Here is a 19,932-nt window from a genome sequence, read left to right on the forward strand (position 1 = left end):
ATATAACTGGTTATATAATTGTATGATTAGTATGATCAGGAAATCATGCTTGCACAACATTGCATGATCAAGAAAGGGGCGGATAACTTCACCCCTGGGTGGGAATTTTACTATGTTAATTAAGCAAGTTGAAGTGAGGACAGCAAGGGGCTACTTCTGCACAGGTTCGGCCAACTGGTTGAAGCTGGTTTTCATACTTTATTGCTTCAACAGGATATTCTTGACTATCGAAAGCGGATTTTGGCCCAAAGAGAGGGTTGCATTTCATTACCTTCTGATTTACATACAATTCTTTTCTTTGTATCCTAGCAACAGGGAGAGAAACAAGTTACTTTCAGGTATTCAGTCTTCCTACATCCATCAAAGGGAGAGTGCTGCCAGTGAAGGCTGGAGAACTGTCTCTAAGAAAGTTTGAATTACAAGGCTCTTAGCCTTCAGTAAGGAGCCTCTATCACATTGACCCAGTCCCTGTTGCAGCAAATGACCAGGCATTGAACTGAGAGGGCTGCTGAAAAGCATCATTTGACAGCAGCCCAAGGAAGTGCATGTGAGAAAATTAAAAGTAAATAGACTTTTTCCAGCCTTTATAGCCTCCCTCCCCAAGGCCCTAGGAAGCAGGTCTGCAACCCATTATTGGGTCCAGGGCCCAGGTTTGAGCAACTAACAGACACAAGTCTAAAGACACAGGTTGAACGAAATTACAGCAGTAACACACAGCCTCTCACCATGAAATCCCTACAAAAGAGAGAGAAATTGAGCACCTGAGTAAACTACCATCCTAGTCAGATGCCTAGACTTCAGCAAAAAATTACAAGCCATACTAAAATAATGGAAGACAAGGTCCAGGAAAAGGAATATATGAAAGCCCCACAAAAAACCCAGGATTTGAGGCAACTAATCAACAAGATGAACACAAATTTCCAAAATGAAATTAATGAACTGAAAGACAGTATGGCTGCAGAGATAAAGACATCAAGAAGACATTGAGGGAAATGGATGTGGCTCAAGCAGTTGGGTGCTCACCTACCATATGGGACATCCTGGGTTTGGTTCCTAGTGCCTCCTAAAGAAGACAAGCAAGACAGTGGGCTGACAAGATGGGCTGGCACAGTGAGCTGAAGCAACAGGATGCCCACACTCCACTGGTAGCAGAAGCCTCCTCTGAAGCTCTTCTGCGGCTGGAATTGGAAGCTCTGCTTCCTGAAAATGAGGGAGGAAGAGATGACTGGGCACCAACTTCAGCGACTCATTAGTAAATTCAGTGGGCTAAAGTATAATCCTAAGAAGAGCTAAAGTTTGAATCTGTTCAAGTCAGAAAGGGGCCAATAGTTGCCATTTTAACTCTGCCCCTGGCATGAGGGGAAGCAGGGCTGATAGAAAATCACAGTGCTGGTAGGGACTGGCTTCTTTCCATCCAGATCAGATTTCAGTTCTAGCATAAATGCCAGCTCCACCTTCGGCAGGGAGAAAGCTGGGAGAACCTGCGCCAGTCTCTTGAGGAAATTACCGGCCAATCCGTGGAGGCTGGTAATATCGTACACTGGTGGTGCAAGCTGCACCAGGAGCTGTTCTGTGGCTGAAATTGGATGCTCCATTTCCCAAAAATAGGGAAGGAGTATATGGTTGGTCACTGATTTTGGTTACTGATTAGTAGACTCAGCTGGCTGAGATATAACCCTAGGAACAGCTGGGGTGTGAATCAGCCCAAGTCGGAAAGAGGCCAGTGGCCATCATTTTGACTCTGCCCCCAGCATGAGGAGAAGCCAGGACTGAAAAATCACAGTGATGGTAGGATCTGGTTAGCAGTAATAATATAATATTCTTGCATCTATGCCAAAGATGTACTGTGTTGATAATGGGGCAGTGTGCCAAATGTACACTATGGAAGTGGTAGCAATCAGATGATATTATCTTATCTGTAACAAATATTCCACCACAGTGTGATGTGTTGATAGAGGGGTGTTGTTTGGAAATTCTGTACATGTGCATGATTGTTGTGTGGGTTTACAACTTCTGTCATAATAAATATATTTAAAAAACAATAATAGGGTGGGTTGGGGAAAAAATACACCAAATGTAAGATAAGGACTATAGTTAGTAGTAAGATTTTGACAATATTTTTTCCTAATTTGTAACAAATGTCTCATGACAATGCAAGGTCTTGGTGGAGGGTTGCTGTATGGGACCCCTGTATGATGTTATGCATATTTGCTTTGTACATTCACAGTTTTTACTATATACTTATTGTTATGTATGTTTACATATAAATGATATAAAGATAATAATAGTAATAGGGTGGGTTGGGGAAAATATTTTCGTTAGTAGTAATATTTTGACAATGCTCTTTAATCCTTAGTTTAAAATGTTTAACAACAATGCAAGGTATTGTTGGAAGGGTGAATTATGAGAGTCCTGTATAATATTATATGTTTGTTTTGTAAGTTCACAACTATTACTATACACTTGTTGTTTATGTATGTTTATGTATAAGTGATATACTTCAATAAATTTTAAAAAATAATAATAGAGAAAGTTAGAAGACTATGGTAAAGTGTCTTCAAAATTCTCAAGGAAATCCTTTCCAACTTAAAATCCTATATCTAAACAATCAAATGTAAGAGTAGTATAAAAACATTTGCAGACATATAAGTTCTTAAAAAATTTTACTCTCCTTAGCCTTTCTCATAAAACTGTTGTCAGGATGTGCTCTGCCAAAACCACGAGAAAACCAAGAAAGAAGGAGCTATGGTATATAAGAAATAATAAGTTTAACATATGAGAAATGTAAAGGGAATGCCCAAATGATGTTGAAGGGTGAATCTTGAGTGATGACTATGAGACAGGCATGGAAGGCAAAATCTGAAGTAGATAAGAAACCTCAAAGAGAGTTGTCTTCAAGAAGATGGGATTGATAATATGCCATATGCATTTCAATGTATTAAGAGGAGATTTTAGGCAATTGGTGGAAAGTTTGTGTAGAATTAATAATTAGATAGAAGAGAAAGTCACAGAAGCAGGAAGATGAAAGCAAAGAAACCCAAAAGAGAAGGGAGAGATCAGCAGTCACCACCTTGAACCATAGGAGTCCAAAATCACCAGTCTTAGGGAAGAAAGCATTGCCTAATGATGACTTGATTTGGACATTTTTCCTCATCCTCAAACCTGTAAGCTTGCAATTAAAGAAATTACCATTGTTAAAGCCAACCCTTTTCTGCTTTTGAAAAAAGAGATTGATAAATTGGAATTAATCAAAAGTAAACATTTATGTTCAGCAAAAGACAAAATTAACAACAACAACAAAAAAGATATATTGCTTTCAATAGCCTAGCAAACTAGAAGAGATTTTGGTACCTGTAGATTGAGGTGCTACAATTGGAAGTACCAAAAATGTGGGAATGGCTTTATAAGTGGGTAAGGGTTTGATCCTGGAAGAATTGTGTGGTGCTTGATAGAAAAGGCCTAGATTCCCTTGAAGAGACTGTTGGAAGAAATCTGGACACTAAAGGTATTTCAGATGAGGCCCTAGACAGAAATATTGAATGTGTCATTGCAAACTGGAAGGAAGGTGACCCTTGTTTTAAAGTGGCAAAAAAAGGTGACAAAATTGAGTCCTGATGATGGATGGAAGGCATAATTTGAAAGTGATGAGCTTGGCTATTTAGCTGAGGAGAATTCCAAACTAAATGTGAAAAGTTCTGACTGGTTTCTCTTTGCATCTTATAGTAAAATATGAGAGGAAAAGAATAAGCTGAGAACTGAACTCCTGGGCACACAGAAACCAGAAATTGGTGGTTTGGAAAATTCCGAGCTTCCTGAAAACAAGTCACCATAGAATAGTGTGCCATGTAAGGGTCTAACTAAACCTGAAACCAGTCAGCCATCTCAATGCAAGTCATGACTGGAAATGCAGTTATCCAGAAAGAATTTGTGGCAAGTTCTGCTGTCTTATGGTTTGGGCCCCTGTGTAATAAGTGCTAAACCAACAAGATTTTTGTTTGTTTGTTTGTTTGTTTGTGAGATCTTTATGAAGAGAACCACTGCCAAGTTGGACTAAAGAGGACAAATTGAAGAAAAATGACTTCAAGGGCAGAACTAGGGAAGCTGAGGTCTGGACTGAAGGCATTTTCTTGGACCAAGAGAGAGGACTTACCCATGGATGAGTCTGCACCAGGAACTTGGAGAGAGTGGGCCTTCTGCCCCATTGTTCAGGGAGTGTGATACCATCCTAGGTTTCTCAGAAGCCTGGGGAAATGTAGAGAGGCTGGCTGCCACACCAATGCTTGAGGAGGGTGACGATTAGAGTCCAGCCACCACCCTGATGCTTGCGGAGGTTGCAACTAAGAAATTGGACATCATCTCAGAGCTTGAAGATGTTGGAGCTCTTACCCCAGCGTTTAAAGAGAGCATGACCACTGTAAAAACCCTTGGAAAGGGTGGTGCTCCTGTTCGATCAAGCCCACAGGACAAACCATCATTCCACAGATGACTCTCAGACCTTGAAATCTAATGGAGTATGCCCTGCAGTGTTTCTGAATTGTCTGGGACTTGTGATGACAGTTTTCCTTCCAAATTCTCCCTATGGGAATGTGAATTTTTATCCTATGATTGTCCCTCCATTGCATATATTTTGCCCCATGACAGACTACACCAATAGCCAATTTTGATGAGACTTGTACTAAACATTGTTTCTGAAATAACTTAAGGCTTTCGGGGTATTGTGATAGAATTTTGCATTTGGAAAGAACATGTCTTTTTGGAGTCCAGAGAGTGAGTTTAGTGGTTTGAAGCTGTATGTACCCAGAAAAGTATGTTCTTAAAGTTAATCTATTCCTATGGCTATGAACCCTATGTAACTAGGATCTTTTAGTAAGTAGGATCTTAACAGCTGACCTGGGTCATTCAGAGTGTGTCTTTTTTTTTTTTTAACAAATCAAGTTTATTGATACATATTAATAAAGCATACAATTCATCCAAAGTGTACATCAGTGGTATTTGGTATAATCACATAGTTGTGCATTCATCACTTCAGTCATTATTAGAGCATTTCAATGTTTCAATAATAATGAAATAAACAAAAAAGACAAACTAGAAAATTCTTCACCTCTCACTTTCTCTATTCTTACCCTGCTGTACATAGCTGCTATTTCAGGCTATTCTTGCACAATTATTTATTGACCAGTTCTACTGAGATATACTCATATACCATACAATCTATCTAAAGTGTGTAATCAATGGCTATTAGTATAATCAAAATATTGTGCATTTCTCACCACAAAAAATTTTAGAACAATTTCATTACTCTAAAAAGAAAAACTCCACACCACTTGTAAATCCTTCCTCAGCCCTACATAACCACTAATTTAATTTCATCTTTATAAATTGATTTATATTAACATTTTATATAATAAGAATCATACAATATATAGTACTTTGTGTCTGGTTTCTTTCACTTAGCATAATGTGGGGTTTTTTGGTCTTAACATATTTGTTCAGTTTCAAAGAAAGATAGTCTTTATGCAATTTTATTCATTTATATTTTACATGCAGTTTTACTATGCCATATAGTCCCATGTTACTTTTTTAATGTATTTTTTATTTTTTTAAGATACTTAGATTACATAATGTTATATATATTAAAAAAATAAGGGATTCCCATATGCCCCACTCCCCACACCTCCCACTTTCATTAGTGTGGTACATTCATTGCAATTGATGAGCATGTTACGTTTTTTAGCTTTCCTTTTAGTAATATACATGACCTTAGACTTTCCCTTTCAACTACTTTCATACCATATAATAGTTGCAAACATTAGATTGTTCTTTCACCTTTTCTATTGATTTCCAAAGATTAATGCACATCATTTTTACCATTTTTGCACAAGTTAACGCTCAACTTTCCATTCTCTAACCTCATTCTATTTTCTGGTGACTCATACTCAAATTATTAACTCCATGAGATTACACATATACTTAGTTTATAGTAGCACTTTCATGTATTATTTGTCCTTTTTTGTCTGGCTTACTTCACTCAACATAATGTCCTTCAGGTTCATCCATGTTGTCATATGTTTTATGACTTCTTTTCTTTTTACAGCTGCATAATGTTTCATTGTGTGAATACACCACAATTTTTTTATCCATTCATTGGTTGATGGACAACTGAGTTGTTTCCAACTTTTGACAAATATGAATAATGCTGCTGTGAACATCAGTGTGCAGACGTCTGTTTGTGTCACTGCTCTCAGGTCTTCTGGGTATACACCCAGTAGTGGTATTGCTGGGCCGTGTGGTAAATCTGTATTCAACTTCTTCAGAAACTGCCAAGCAGTCCTCAACAGTGTATGTACTATTCTACAGTCCAATCAACAGTGAATAAGTGTTCCTGTCTCTCAACATCCTCTCCAACACTTGTAGTTATTCTGTCTTTTTAAAAATATACACTTTTTTTTTAGGTAAGGAAGTAAAGAGTTTATTAAGAAACAAGAAAAGAGATGAGTATATAACCTGAGAGACATGGGTTCTGGGCATACTACAGGCTGAGTTGCGCATGTAGGGACTTGGATTAGGCCTTTTAAGACCTTTCCTCCTCCCCTTTCCTAATGTTGAAGAGGGGTCCCAGCTGTTTGCTACTCTGATTGGTTGCCCCACCTGTTAGTTCTCAAGGGGCCAATGGGGAGGCCTTTTGCTTGGGGTTATCTGGGGCATCCCTTTGACCCTGGAAAGAGTTCCAAATGGGACCTCAGGACCAGGGTCTTAGCGGGGTCTTTCCACCTTTGTTCTTTTTAACGGGGTTTCTGGGCAGGGTTTCATGACTATGTTCTCTGCCACATCTCAGCTGTTTTCCCTCTTTCCCTATACTAACCTGCCTTAACCCCCCTCCCCCCACCTGAGCGTTTACGCCTTTATTTTTAAGAGGAGCTGAAGGGCGATTGTCATTCTTCTCTAGACGCTCTCTGCTGGTTAGGGAGGATTGGGCCCTGTCTAACAGAATGGAAAACCCTCTGGCTCTTCCTACTGAAGTTGCGAGAAGGCAGCACCAGCACCGTGATAGAACTGGATAAAATCCCCACATGACTAATAGCTTTTTCTGGAAGGCACTGATTCTGGAAGAAATAAACTTAGTTAGAATTTTGAATATACATGATCCTACTGAAAGGATAACGAAGATCGTGGTAAGCAGGCCCAAAAAGAGAAAGGCCAGGTGCCCTTAGAGCCTGTTTCTTCCCAAAGTTGATGGGAAACTGCATTCTTCCTTGAATTCTTTTATGCTGTTGGTTAACTCTAGAGAAAGATTGTGGTAGACTTGCTGGGTTTGGCATAACTGCCAATCCCAGTTTCCATAGCAGTGGTTATGCTTAGGACAGCTAGGAAAGGTATGAAAAGAGGCACTGCCCTAGACATAAACTCATAAAGAGAGTATAGGCAACAATAAGACAGACATATAGCAAGCAAAATAAAAACATTACTTAAGAGAGCCGTTCTTTTATATTATAGGCAACTTCATTAACTACTCAGAAAGTGAATTAAGTTTACCAGGATTTTTAAAAAATTTGCTAAGGAGAGTTTATTAAGTATAAACTTAATGAGAAATTTACAGTGAGCCCTTACCGAAATTATAAAGTAGAGAGCAACTAGCCAAATAATTTCTCTGTCATTTGTATGGAATGATGGATGTTCAAGGCTAAATATGTTTCCTAGGATATTAAAAAGCAACAATTATAGATTGAGCTAGGTATCTGGGAATTGTATAGGAAGGCACAGAACCCAATCTATCCAAGAGATAGGAGTAATGGCCCATCACAATTTTAAAATGAATTTTCTTAGATAATAATAGTACACGTATATGTATACATTTGTAGTCAACATAGAAGAAGTAAAAAAATTGAGCAATGTAGCAGCTTCACTTTCCTGTCTCACACAGGAAAATAATGTTGATATTTTGTCACATTTATTTTTCATCTGTGTGTGGGTGTGAAACAATTATGGATAGTGTGTTGTGAAAACTAGCTGCTGTGTGGCACATTTGGAAGCAGGGGAAGAGATGACCTTGGTGTAATTAGCTGTGGTGATGGTGGTTTGGGCCAGAGTGCTGACTAAGGAGGTGAGGAGAAACACTAAGATTCCGAACACAATATGGAGGTGGAGCTGCCAGAGTGTGTTGCTGTATTGGATATGTGGAGTCAAAGTTTTGGCGTGAGTAAATGGAAGATAGGAGTTGACTTTTACTAATGAAGGGAAGACTGGGGAAAAAGCAGGTTTATGTCAAAGACATCAGGAGTTAAGCTTTGGACACCTGAATGTTATATGGCAGGTAAATATCCAAGTGGTGATATTAAGTGGACAGTTGAATATGCAAGTCTGATGTTTGGGGGAAAGAACTGAGCTAAAGATATAAATAAGGAATTTGTCAGTTTATCAATAGTGTCTCTGATACCAAGCACAGTCTCTGGCAGCATGGTGCTTAATTGCTATTTACTGCATGAACCAATATTTTGGAATTTTTCTGATATCGTAGAAACAATTTGGAAAAAAATATGCATTGTATTAGGGTAATGCTATTTTATACAGAGTATTGTGAAGATTTCCCTTGCTCCCTTTTTCATATAATGCTGCATAGATCATTAGATTACCAGGACTTTTAACATGTTCAATATCCCTCTGCATATGATCTAGAATAGAGGCGATAATCATATTCATCAGGTATATAGGTACAGCACTTAATGCTAGTTAATGAGCATCCTCTTTATAGATCTAAGCTCCAGGTTTGCAGTACTATACATGTTGTCTCTCCATGGGAGCAGGCCACAATGCCAATTGTGTTTAAGTTCTACTCACATAACCCTGATAATTATTGCTCCACTTGGTATGTCCTTCACACAGCCAGCATGCTGTAGCACCGTTGATCCTAAAGAGAGGCTCCAGTGTTTCACCAGCATGGCACTATGAAACAGAGAAAGGTAGCCATTCTAATAGGTATGAAATGATATCTCATTGTAACTTTGATTTGCATTTCCCTAATTGCTAGTGATGTTGAACATTATTTCATGTGTGTGTGTTTTGTTTTGTTTTCCATTTGCATTTCTTCTTTGGACAAACGTCTATTCAAGTCTTTTGACCAGTTTTTAATCAGGTTGTCTTTTTTTTTTTAAGATTTATTTATTTATTTATTTCTCACCCCTCCTCCCCCCCCCCGCCCCCAGTTGTCTGTTCTCTGTGTCTATTTGCTGCGTTGTCTTCTTTGTCCACTTCTGTTGTTGTCAGCAGCACGGGAATCTGTGTTTCTTTGTGTTGCGTCATCTTGTGTCAGTTCTCCGTGTGGGCGGCAACATCCTTAGGCAGGCTGCACTTTCTTTCGTGCTGGGTGGCTCTCTTTACTGGGTGCGCTCCTTGCACGTGGGGCTCCCCTATGCAGGGGACACCCCTGCGTGGCAGGGCACTCCTTGCGCGCATCAGCACTGCTCATGGGCAAGCTCCACACAGGTCAAGGAGGCCCGGGGTTTGAACCGCGGACCTCCCATGTGGTAGACGGATGCCCTAACCACTGGGCCAAGTCCACTTCCCTCCAGGTTGTCTTTTTATTGTTGAGTTGTAGTATTTCTTTATATAATGTGGGTATTAAACCCTTACCAGATACATGATTTCCAAATATTTTCTCCCATTGAGTCAGCTGCCTTTTCACCCTTTTGAGAAAGTCCTTTGAGGTGGAAAAGTGTTTAATTTTGTAGAGGTCCCATTTATCTAAGTTCCAAGAAACGAGCAGCTATCACAAGTCTTTAAGATGTTTCCCTACATTTTCATCTAGAAGTTTTATGGTCCTGGCATTTATATTTAGGTCCTTGATCCATTTGGGTTGATTCTTGTATAGGTAGTGAGATAGGGGTTCTCTTTCATTCTTTTGGTTATGGATATCCAGTTCCCAGCATCACATTTTGAAGAGACTATTTTGTCCCAGCGATGTGGACTTGGTAGATTTGTTTCTCCCTTGCTATTCTCAGAATTTTCTCTGTATCTTTGACACTTGACATTTTTCCCCATTCTTTTCTCTCTTCAATTTCAGCTCTTCTGTCTTTTGAATCACCTATTCTTTCTTTTATCATTTCGAGTCTGCTCTTGTATACCTCTAATGTATTTTTACCTCACGTCTTTCATTCCCATGAACTCTTTCTTTTCTATTCAGGTTTTCAAATTCTTTGTGCTTTCTTAATGTCTTCATCTCTTTAGCTATACTGTCTTTCAGTTCATTAATTTGATTTTGGAAATCTGAGTTTATCTCATTGATTAGTTGTATCAAATCCTATGGTTTTGTTTTTTTTCTGGGGCTTTGGTATATTCCTTTTCCTAGGCCTTGTCTTCCATTTTTTTAGTATGGCTTGTAATTTTTTGCTGAAGTCTAGGTATCTGATTAGGATGGTAGTTTACTCAGGTGCTCAATTTCTCTTTCATAGGGATTTGGTGGTGAGAGGCTATGTATTACTGCTGTTCTTTGATTCTTGATTCAACCTGGGTCTTTAGGATTGTCCCTGTTAGTTGCTCAAAACTGGGCTCTGGACCCAGAGATAGGTTGCAGACCTGCTTCCTAGGGCCTTGTGGTGGGAGGCTATAAAGGCTGGAAAAGCCTCTCTTACTTATGTACTTTTAATTTTCTTACATGTATGTCCTCGGTGCACCAGCAGATGGCATTCTTTGGCAGTCCTCTTAGTTCAATGCCTGGTCAAAGTGTATTTGGGGCAACAGGGACTGGATCAATGTGATAGAAGTTACTTACTAGAGGCTAACAGTTTTGTAATTCAAACTTTCTCAGAGACAGTTCTCCAGCCTTCACTGGTGCACTCTCCCTTTTCCTGGGTAGATCTAATTCCACTCCCTTCTGTGTCAACAACCAGTCTCTGTCAGTAAGGAGGGTGATTGAGAGGGTTGGAGCTCTTTAGTAGGTGAAGGCTTCCAAGGCAAACAATGGAGCGGCCCCACTGGGCCTGGAAGTGCTCTTCAGACACAGCAGACCAAATTTGGCCAAAAGCTTTATCAGCCTTAGGCTGCATCTCTCTCCTGTTTCCTGTGGAGGTGGATCCTTGAGGTCCCCTCTGTCCATAGGTGCCAGCTGTCTACTCGGAATGTGGGAAGAAAGGTGCTGGTGGCTACATCTGCAAATTTCCACACATGATCTTTCTGTTGAGATTCTTTCCCTGTGCCCATCTCTTCCGGGTTTTGTCTAGCCCTCCTCTGGTGTCCTAAACCCTAGAACATTTTTCCCCCAGTTTCTGCCTGTTCTCTAGTTATTTTTCTTGGAGATAAGTTGAGTCCTGTCTCTCTAATCCACCATCTTCCTGGAAGTTCCTATCAATCTTTTTTTTTTAAATAAAATTTTCTCTCAAGTTGATTCCCTTGTCTGTTTGCTCTTTTGTTTTTGCTCATTGTCTGTTTGTTTTCTTTAGGAGGCACTGGGACAGAACCCGGAACTCCCACGCAGGAGGTGAATGCTCAACTGCTTGAGCCACATCCACTCCCTCTCAATTTCTTTTTAATAGCTTGCTCCCCCCACCCCCTTTTTCCAGATTGTCCTTTTTTTAAAATCGTATCTAAGCAATCTCTGCCCAACCCAAGACCAAAATTATTTTCTCCTGTTTTTCTTTTAGAATTTTACAGTTTTAGGTTTTATTTTTAGATCTTTGATCCATCTTGAGTTTATGGTACAAGGTAAGGGTTAGTTTGTTTTGTTGTTTTTGCATATGAATGTCCAATTGTTCCTGTTGAATGGCTACCTATCCTTTCTCCATTGAATTACCTAGGCACCCTTACTGAAGATCAATTGACCATGTATATATGGGTCTATTTCTGGATTCTATTTTGTTCCACTGAATTATGTATTTGTTCTTCCACCAATACTAGGTGACCCTACTTGACTACTATAATGCAACAATTGCCCATGGTGTTGTGTGTTGGATAAATGTTCCCCCAAATTTTCTCCTTTTCAGTGGGTCTAGTTTCAGGTCCAGACTCACCTGAGTCATCCTCATCATATAATTAATTAGGCTCTGCTTGGCTGTATTCTAAGGCACAATGTCTGATCCCAAATAGCATGCTTTAGCTATGTCTGTGTTAAAGAAAAGATTCCCTATTTTCATCTGTGGTCTGTTCATGGAAGCAACATGGAAGAAAACAAAAATAAGATTGCTTTTTCAGAGTTAAAGGAAGTGTTCACAAATATATATATGTAATTGGAGACTTTTTGGTTTACAGAAAAATCATGCATACAACCCAGGATTCCCATATACCATATACCACACCTTGCATTGGTGGTATATTAGTTTTAATTGATGAAAGCACATTTTAATAATTTATTAACTATGGTCCATGGTTTGAGTTCACAAACTTAGATTTGCACTTCTAAGCCTTTATGCTATGGAGTCCATAGCACGTAGTATATACTAGCAGCTGTGGTGAATTTATCAAGATACATGTCATCAGGATACACGTAAGGCTGTGTCTTGTTGCTATCCTTATCAAAATACTCTGGGGAGCAGGTTTAACAGTGGTTTTGGCACCTGCTTCCTATGTACTAGGTCCTGGGTTCAATCCTCAGTACCTTCTTAAAAAAATGATACATCAGTAAAGGAATGATGCCTATAAATAATAATGATTGCTAACATTTATTGAACTCTTACTAGGTGCCAGGCACTGATTTGAGCCCTTATATGCACCATTTCAATTTTTTAAGCCAATTTAGTAGTGGGGGTTGTATACCAACTTGAGTGACACTGTTAGTAATTTCTGATAACCCACTACCATTGGACCAGCCAGCATTTCAATTTATTCTCATAGCAACCCTTTGCAATAAACATTGTGAGGTAGGTCAGCTTTTTACTTTACTGATAAAACACTGGGCTTAGATTAACTGACCTAAGAGCTAATAACTTTTGTGTGCTTTTATCTATTTTGACTTACTTACATGGTGTATACAGCATTATTTTTGGAGAAAATTTTATGAGTATATTCAATATCACAGCACTAAACTTGTCACCAGCCCTATGTAGCTAGTATTTCCACTGGATGTTGCTCTCTACCACAGTCTACATTTATATTGGCCAAATCAGCACAAGTTTTACTCAGGTTGATGCTGACAGAGAGCTCTATGCTGTATTAAGTTTCTTGGTAAACATTCAAACAAGGCCTAGGGTTTCTCTTTCTAGTTATATGTCTCGCCAAATTCCTTTTGCGTCATTGTCTTCTCCAGTACCTGGCTCCTGCAGTGCACTAGCCAGCAATGCTCAAAGAACAGAAGTTTCCCCCAAACTCCTTCTAGAGGCTTCACTGGGAATGCATATGGGGAGGCATTTCCCACAGAATGATCCCTATCCCAGGCACTCCCTTAGTGACTTGCCAGGAAGGCCCAAGGCCAGGCACTTTGATATCCAGTGAACTGCGACTGTGCCTTGATATCTGGCTCTCCACTCTAGTGTACGAGAGGCCTCTTCCTTGGGCAACTTATCTCAGCTATAGTAGTGGCTGCTTATTTTTATTTCTATATTCTTTTAGAATTCTCTTTACTTCTTTTTAGTGAAGACTAATCACCCAATCCTTATATCAATCTTTCTCATTCAAATTAGTATCATTTCTATCTCCTCACTAGACCCTAAGTGATATACAAGCTGTTTATTGGATGTTAATATTTTTTACATTTTATTTCTGGTATTTACACAATAAACTACCATATTTTAGTCCAAAGACTTAAGTTTCATGATTTAGCAAATACTAAATGCCTGTGTATGCTTGCATCTACATAGCACTGGTATGAACACAAGACATTGAAAAATATCAAGTCAGAACATGATACTGTTTTTAGATCTATTCACACACTGAGCTGTCTTTAATAACTCGCTCAAAATTTGAAACTACTCATTGAAAATTCATAACTATTTCAAAACCTTAATAAAAAAACTATTGAGCATTTTTACTCCCTAATATAATCTCATATCAATTTTTTAAGAGCAGCGGATGAGGTAGATTTGCTCTGATCAAAATTACTGGAAAATGGCTTGCCATTACCTTTTAGAGTTAACCCAATGTCAAAATTAGCCATAGATGAATAAAGGATTACTTAATGAAGATAAATTTGCTGCAGATGTAACCTTACACTGTACAGTATCTCTATTAAAAGGCTACATTCCAACACTTATTAGATTACCATAAACTGTTTGTCTCTTCTTCAAAATAAAGTGGGGGAATGGATGTGGCTGAAGTGATTGAGTGCCCGCCTCCCACATGGGAGGTCCCTGGTGTCTCCTAAAAACAAGACAAGCAAACAAAAAAACCTACTATGGGGAATTCATGTGGCTCAGTGGTTGAGCACTGACTTCCCAAATTAGGTCCAGGATTCAATCCCCATCCCTAGTACCTCAAATATAAAAATGTTACACAATCTCACATCTCTTGCAACTTTTAAGAGCACTGCATCATGCTGTGCTCCCTATTGGCTTATTTCTGAAGTTTCTCTTCAGAGCCATCCCTAATTGATTAATACTCCCGACTTCTCCCTCAAGGAGCTGCTCCTGAGGTGTGTTTCACTGTGAGATGGGGATCATAAAGTGTCTACTCTGTACACCAAGGCAGTGAAGACTGGTTTTACTGTCTTACTCCTGTTCACTCAAGATGGTTCTGTTCCTGAGTTTGCTGCCAAGCCTCTTACTCCTCAGCTTGGTTCAAATCCTTTTTAACATTTGAGAGCAGAGCCAAGTATTTTTCTCTTTACTAGATGTCTATCTGCAGAACTATATAAATTTAACACTATTAGATGGGACTCTTCCTGCCTTACAGAAATCCCAGAATGGTTTCTCTTCCACCCACATACAATCACAAAACTTGTCATGGGTCTTAAACCCCTCAGCCAGATCAAGGACCCTGAAGGAGTACAAGGGAGAGATAAGTGAAAACATTTTTTTGGAAGTTGTGTTTAAACCAACCTTTTTGGCAAAGGGGTTTACTACCTTCTAACGCTAAACCTAAACCTTAAGGGAACTGGAAGAGCTCTGCTGCCATTAAATCTCCTTGCACTCTTGAATTTCAGGCCAGGAATCGCAAGTGAACCAGATGTGAAACCACTCAGTTGAACTCTCGTATGACCATCTCCCCATTTTTTTATACCTCCCTCCTGGCATCACTAATGAAGCCCAATTTTAATAATTTCCCCCTCACTGGCCCCATTCTGTATTTCCTATCACAGTGAATGACACCCATCATGTTGTTATAGCCAGAAATCACAGTTGTATTTTTCTGAGACTGCTATTAAGACACAATGTTCAACATTTACAACCATTCTGAAGTACATCAATTACTATACCAATACCTTCCACATCAAGCCAATCTTGCAAGCCACTCAACTCAACCCCTTTCTCACCACTATGCTGATTAAGCCTTTCCCAGCTCAGTTGAGACCCTGTCCTCCCTTCACCCTTAGAACACCTGAGTTAAGATAACTTCTCCAACACTCTGAACAACCTGTGCATTTATTTCATCATATAATTGCTCACCTTTGTCAATTAAATCAGGTGAGCTCCCTAAAGACAAACTGCAACGAAGTTATACTTTTTAATGTTCTCTAACATGTTACTTTACTGTTGTAATTTATTTACATATTCCAGTGTTCTGTTTGAAGTACTGCTTGTTCCTCATTCCCTTAAACATTGTGCTACAAGCCAGTTTGAAAGTCAATGCTCCAGAACAGCCACACAACACAAATTTTGTATTAAGTTATACTATTCCCAATACCCACTGTAATTCACTGATAATGCAAGCTTAACTGATTAAAACACCTTCAAACATCAGATATATATTTTTAAAACCAGAACATTTATTGCACAACTAATCAGTGAAATCCTTAAGATGAACTGGATGCTGCAACAGCTGCCCTCTTGGGTTTAGGTGTAGTTCCTTCACGGAATCCATGTCTGTACCATGTTAAAAACAAGAAAAGTTACATCAACAAAGACAATACATAAATTTTAATGCTTGTTAAATATATTTTAACAAGCTTATCTCAGTTAAATGCTGAAATCAATATTAAATTCATATGTTCAGACATTTATTTTTTACAACATCACTGATAAGCTGCTAGTATTATCTTACTCCCTTGTGCTTTAAGATACCAATTTTAGGGATACAGTTCATTTTCAGTGCAATAAAAGCTCAATAGCATATTTGGCTACATCAATCACTGTCAGTATTTCTCCATTGCTTGCCAAGAGACCCAAGGTATTTGAAATGGCAACTGCTACCACATGAGGGAGAAATCCTACTTTCTCTCTCTGCCAAGTTAGCAATGAACATAAATAATGGCTGATATAAGGATAATACCAGAGCTTTACCTTCTAAAATACTCAATTGTTCTAATAAAGGTGTACTGTTATCCTTTTACAGATTAAGCATAGAAAGATTAAGTGGGATTTCAGTTCCTGTTCCTACATTATACTGGCAGGCCACTCAACCTCAAGCCCCTAATACTGTATAATGGCTCTAAGTGCAAAAAGAAAGGTCAATTTAGGACACGAATACAAACACCCCTAGGATGTTTACAAAGCTCCAAACCACCTTGTGATCTTCTAAAATTCACAACTCTGACATTTAGTAAATAGAGGCTAGGGACCTTGCTAAACATCCTACAATGCACGAGACTGCCCCACAAGAATCATCCTGCCCAATGTCAGAAAGGTTGAGAACTGCTAAAAGAGAATGCAGCAGCTACTCTTAAAATGCAGGTTCTTAGTTTATTACATGCGGTTGAGACTCGCATTTCTAATAAGGACCCCACTTTGAGGGATCTCAATCATCTGTGAAAACACTAGCAATTATCACAGCTTTCCATGTTTTACATAATTTGTCCCACTAAACCCCAAAACCAACCTAAGATTTTCTTCCCATTTTATAGGGAAAAAAAAAGGTTGAGGTTAAACAGACTTGCCCAGTCACAAGCACTGAAGGTTGAACTAAAGTAAGGCTAATTCCAGACCTCATACATGCCCTACTGTCTTTTCACAAATTTTAGTTATGAATTAAGTGAGATACGTGGTTATTACTAATATGCATAACTTAAATTTTTAGAGTCGAGTTCAATCACACTCCAGGCATTTAATACAACTCATAGTGTTGTTCTCGGAAAGATTATGAAAAAAGAGCTGTACCTGAATCTGCGGTATACAATTTTTAGATGCCTCATTCGACCTGTACCGGTGGTGTTTCGTCTTTTAGCCTTGGCACTCCAGTTATCTAAAACACAAGGTAAGATTCCAAAAAAATTTTTTTTCCATCATCCAGTGTTGTTTAAAGGAGTACTACTTGTTCCTCCTTCTTACACATTGTCAAAAAAATTAAGAGGGCTTCAGCTAGGTTTTAAATGAACTTCACCAGCATAAAGAAGCACGGTTATAGTAAGGCAACAAATATAGTCAAAACCCATGCCCCATTTAAGTATCTGCCAACAGAACTTATTCTTAACCTCAAGATCCATTCCAAGAGTCAACCTAAATATATGCTACTTACACTTTCTCTTGCGCTTGGCAGGGTAGCCACATTTGCCACAGGTCGACTTCTGAAGGTGGTAGGCCTTAGAGCCACAGCGGCGGCACAAGGTGTGCGTCTTATTGCGACGCTTTCCAAACGATGACGTTCCCTTCGTCTGCAAATTAAAGGGGATAAAAAGTTAACAATTCTGCAATCAATCCGTATTCTGACAATTTCAGGAGAAGCAACTACTCATACGATTTAAAGGCTATAGGGGAAGTTTCCAACTTTTCCTAAATGCTGTTAGGAACCACTACTGGCATTCATTTCACTATCCAAACACTCCGCAGGGGTCACTGTATTTTGATATCTGCTAACTTATTTTGGAAAGAAAAAGGAAGATACAAAAACCTGATCTACCTTCGTACTTCAAAGCTTAAGTGCTCTCGCCAGTCACCGCCAACGAGTTCCTTTGTTCTTACACAAAGCGAAACACTCCCAAACCACATTCCCCCCAGATCCCATTCCCGGGCAGACAAAAGCAAAGGACCCAGGGCTGCTCCGGCTCCACAAGCGCGGGACCGATAACCGCCGCTGCAGCTAGGAGCCATTCCTGTGGATTTTGAGGGTCTCCTTCCTGCCCATCCACTTCCTTTATCAGGGATCATTCCAGCCCCTCTCGGATAGTAATCAGCCCGGCATATGCAGAGAGGATGGTAAGCGATTCAATGAGATTTTGCGAGCAACTCACCATCTCGTTTCTGCGCGGAGACCAAAGAGGCCGGAAGAGCAGGCACTTCCGCTATATCGTGCTCAGGCGCTTCCGCCCAGAAGGGCACTTCCTGCCGAGCGCGGTGCACCGCTCTGAAGCGTCCGTCGCCGCACTGTGGGAGGGCTCAAAAGGAGAATGCGGACCAGACGGGACCAATCGAATTTCAGCTCCCGGGGAAGGGCGGGGCTCCAAATTTACTAGGGACCGAACGGCGTGTGCCGGCTTCGGGCTTGGTCCGGAGTCGCCTTTAAGCGGTTTGTTACTTCCCGTGCTGCGCAGTCTCGTGTACAGTGTCTTTAGGGTTTCGTTTCCAGAGCCGAGTGGAGAACATGGCGGGTGGGAATGGCCCAGCCCGGTAGTACCCGCGCCGACTCAGCGTCTCTGGAGTGTATCTAGTGATCCCAACGGGGGATGGAATCCTGATCCGGAAGAAACTGGCTTCTGCGGGTGGTTCTTCACTCTTGGTCCAGAAGCTCTTTGCTGATGCTGACTCTCACTGTGAGAAGTAGTACCTCAAGGAGCTGGACCTCAGAATCTAAAGGGAAAAGCAAATAATGGTTATTTAGAGACAAAAGGGTTGATCTCGCCTAGATTTAACTCTGCTAACGTTGAACATGTTAAATACCGTTTCTTGTACCCTATTGTTGGGAAATACGTTTCAGCAGGTTTGGGACAAGGCCTGGAAGTCTGTACTTAAAAATACTTTCTAGGTAGTTTTTAAATTGGTGGTGTGCAGACCGATTTGATAAATGCTAATTTGTTATCCCTTACCTAAAAAAAAATCCCCACCCTTAAAAACAATGCAAGAAATATTCAAATATTTGCGTTATTAGGCAAATAATTATATCTGCTTACTTTCCAAAGCAAACTGAAAATTCTTGCTTATCTCATGCAAAGCGTTAGCTGACAACCTCTAGCAGAACATGATAACACGAGGAGTCAGAGGTTTAATTTTGCCAGGTTAGCAGTTGAATAGCGTCTTTAGTAGGTTCTTTTCTAGGCCTAGAAATGGAAATACACTGGACATAGTCCTTTGTCCCCATGAAGGTGGTTGATGGGTCAATGGGCAGAAGAGAGCAGCATACAGTTGAGTTCAGTATGAATGCTGTACACAGGAGGGAGTACTTGGATTAAACTAAAATTCAGGGAAGACTTTCTGGACTAGCTCCTGCATTAGTTTCATATTGCTGTTGTAGCAAATCACAAATTGAGTGGCTTAAAGCAACAAATTTATCTTATAGTTCTGCTGACACATGTTGGAAATGGATTTACTGGGCAAAATATCAAAGTGTTCTACTATTGCGATTTAAAGGCAAATGGGTTGGTCCCGAAATGTTTTGGGGGAGGGCTGTGTTTTTTCTTGGAGGTTCTAGGGGAGAATCTCTTTTCTTGCCCTCTTCAGCTTCTGGAGGCTGCTCATATTACTTGGCGTGTTGCCCTCTTTCGTCTTCAAAGTCATCAGTAGTCTTTCTCACATCATTTTCTGATTCTCTTTTCTGTCTTCTACTTAGGTCCTTGTGATTACATTGCTACCACCTCACTCCACCCCCAGAATAATTTTCTCATCCCAGGGTCAAACTGATGAGCAAACTTGCTTCCATGTGCAACATTAAATATCCATTGTCCTGTAAACCTAACATATTCATGGGTTATGGGGATTAGGGCATGGT

At 39.8% G+C, this 19,932-nt stretch overlaps 1 protein-coding gene and 1 non-coding gene across 2 annotated transcripts; both read right to left on the bottom strand.

Annotated features, from left to right (window-relative positions):
* Nucleotides 1-15,822: 15,822 nt before the first annotated feature.
* On the bottom strand, nt 15,823-18,367 carry RPL37 (ribosomal protein L37). The gene is made up of 4 exons (XM_004448206.5): nt 18,242-18,367; nt 17,530-17,665; nt 17,172-17,256; nt 15,823-15,941 (listed from the first exon to the last, which is right to left on the bottom strand). Exons 1-4 carry the CDS (start codon nt 18,242-18,244, stop codon nt 15,872-15,874), a joined length of 294 nt encoding a protein of 97 aa, XP_004448263.1. The 5' UTR covers nt 18,245-18,367; the 3' UTR covers nt 15,823-15,871.
* On the bottom strand, nt 16,023-16,103 carry LOC111766187 (small nucleolar RNA SNORD72). The gene has a single exon (XR_002798297.1). It is a non-coding gene; the product is annotated as a small nucleolar RNA SNORD72 (small nucleolar RNA).
* Nucleotides 18,368-19,932: the final 1,565 nt, after the last annotated feature.

This window comes from Dasypus novemcinctus, chromosome 2 (genome assembly GCF_030445035.2).
Source record: "Dasypus novemcinctus isolate mDasNov1 chromosome 2, mDasNov1.1.hap2, whole genome shotgun sequence".
Classification (NCBI taxonomy): domain Eukaryota; kingdom Metazoa; phylum Chordata; class Mammalia; order Cingulata; family Dasypodidae; genus Dasypus; species Dasypus novemcinctus.

Coding starts and splice junctions, on each gene's coding strand:
- RPL37 (XM_004448206.5), bottom strand. Junction 17,257..17,529: donor TGCCAAGCGCAAGAGAAAGT/GTAAGTAGCATA, acceptor CTTGTGTTTTAG/ATAACTGGAGTGCCAAGGCT. Junction 15,942..17,171: donor ATTGTATACCGCAGATTCAG/GTACAGCTCTTT, acceptor AACATGGTACAG/ACATGGATTCCGTGAAGGAA.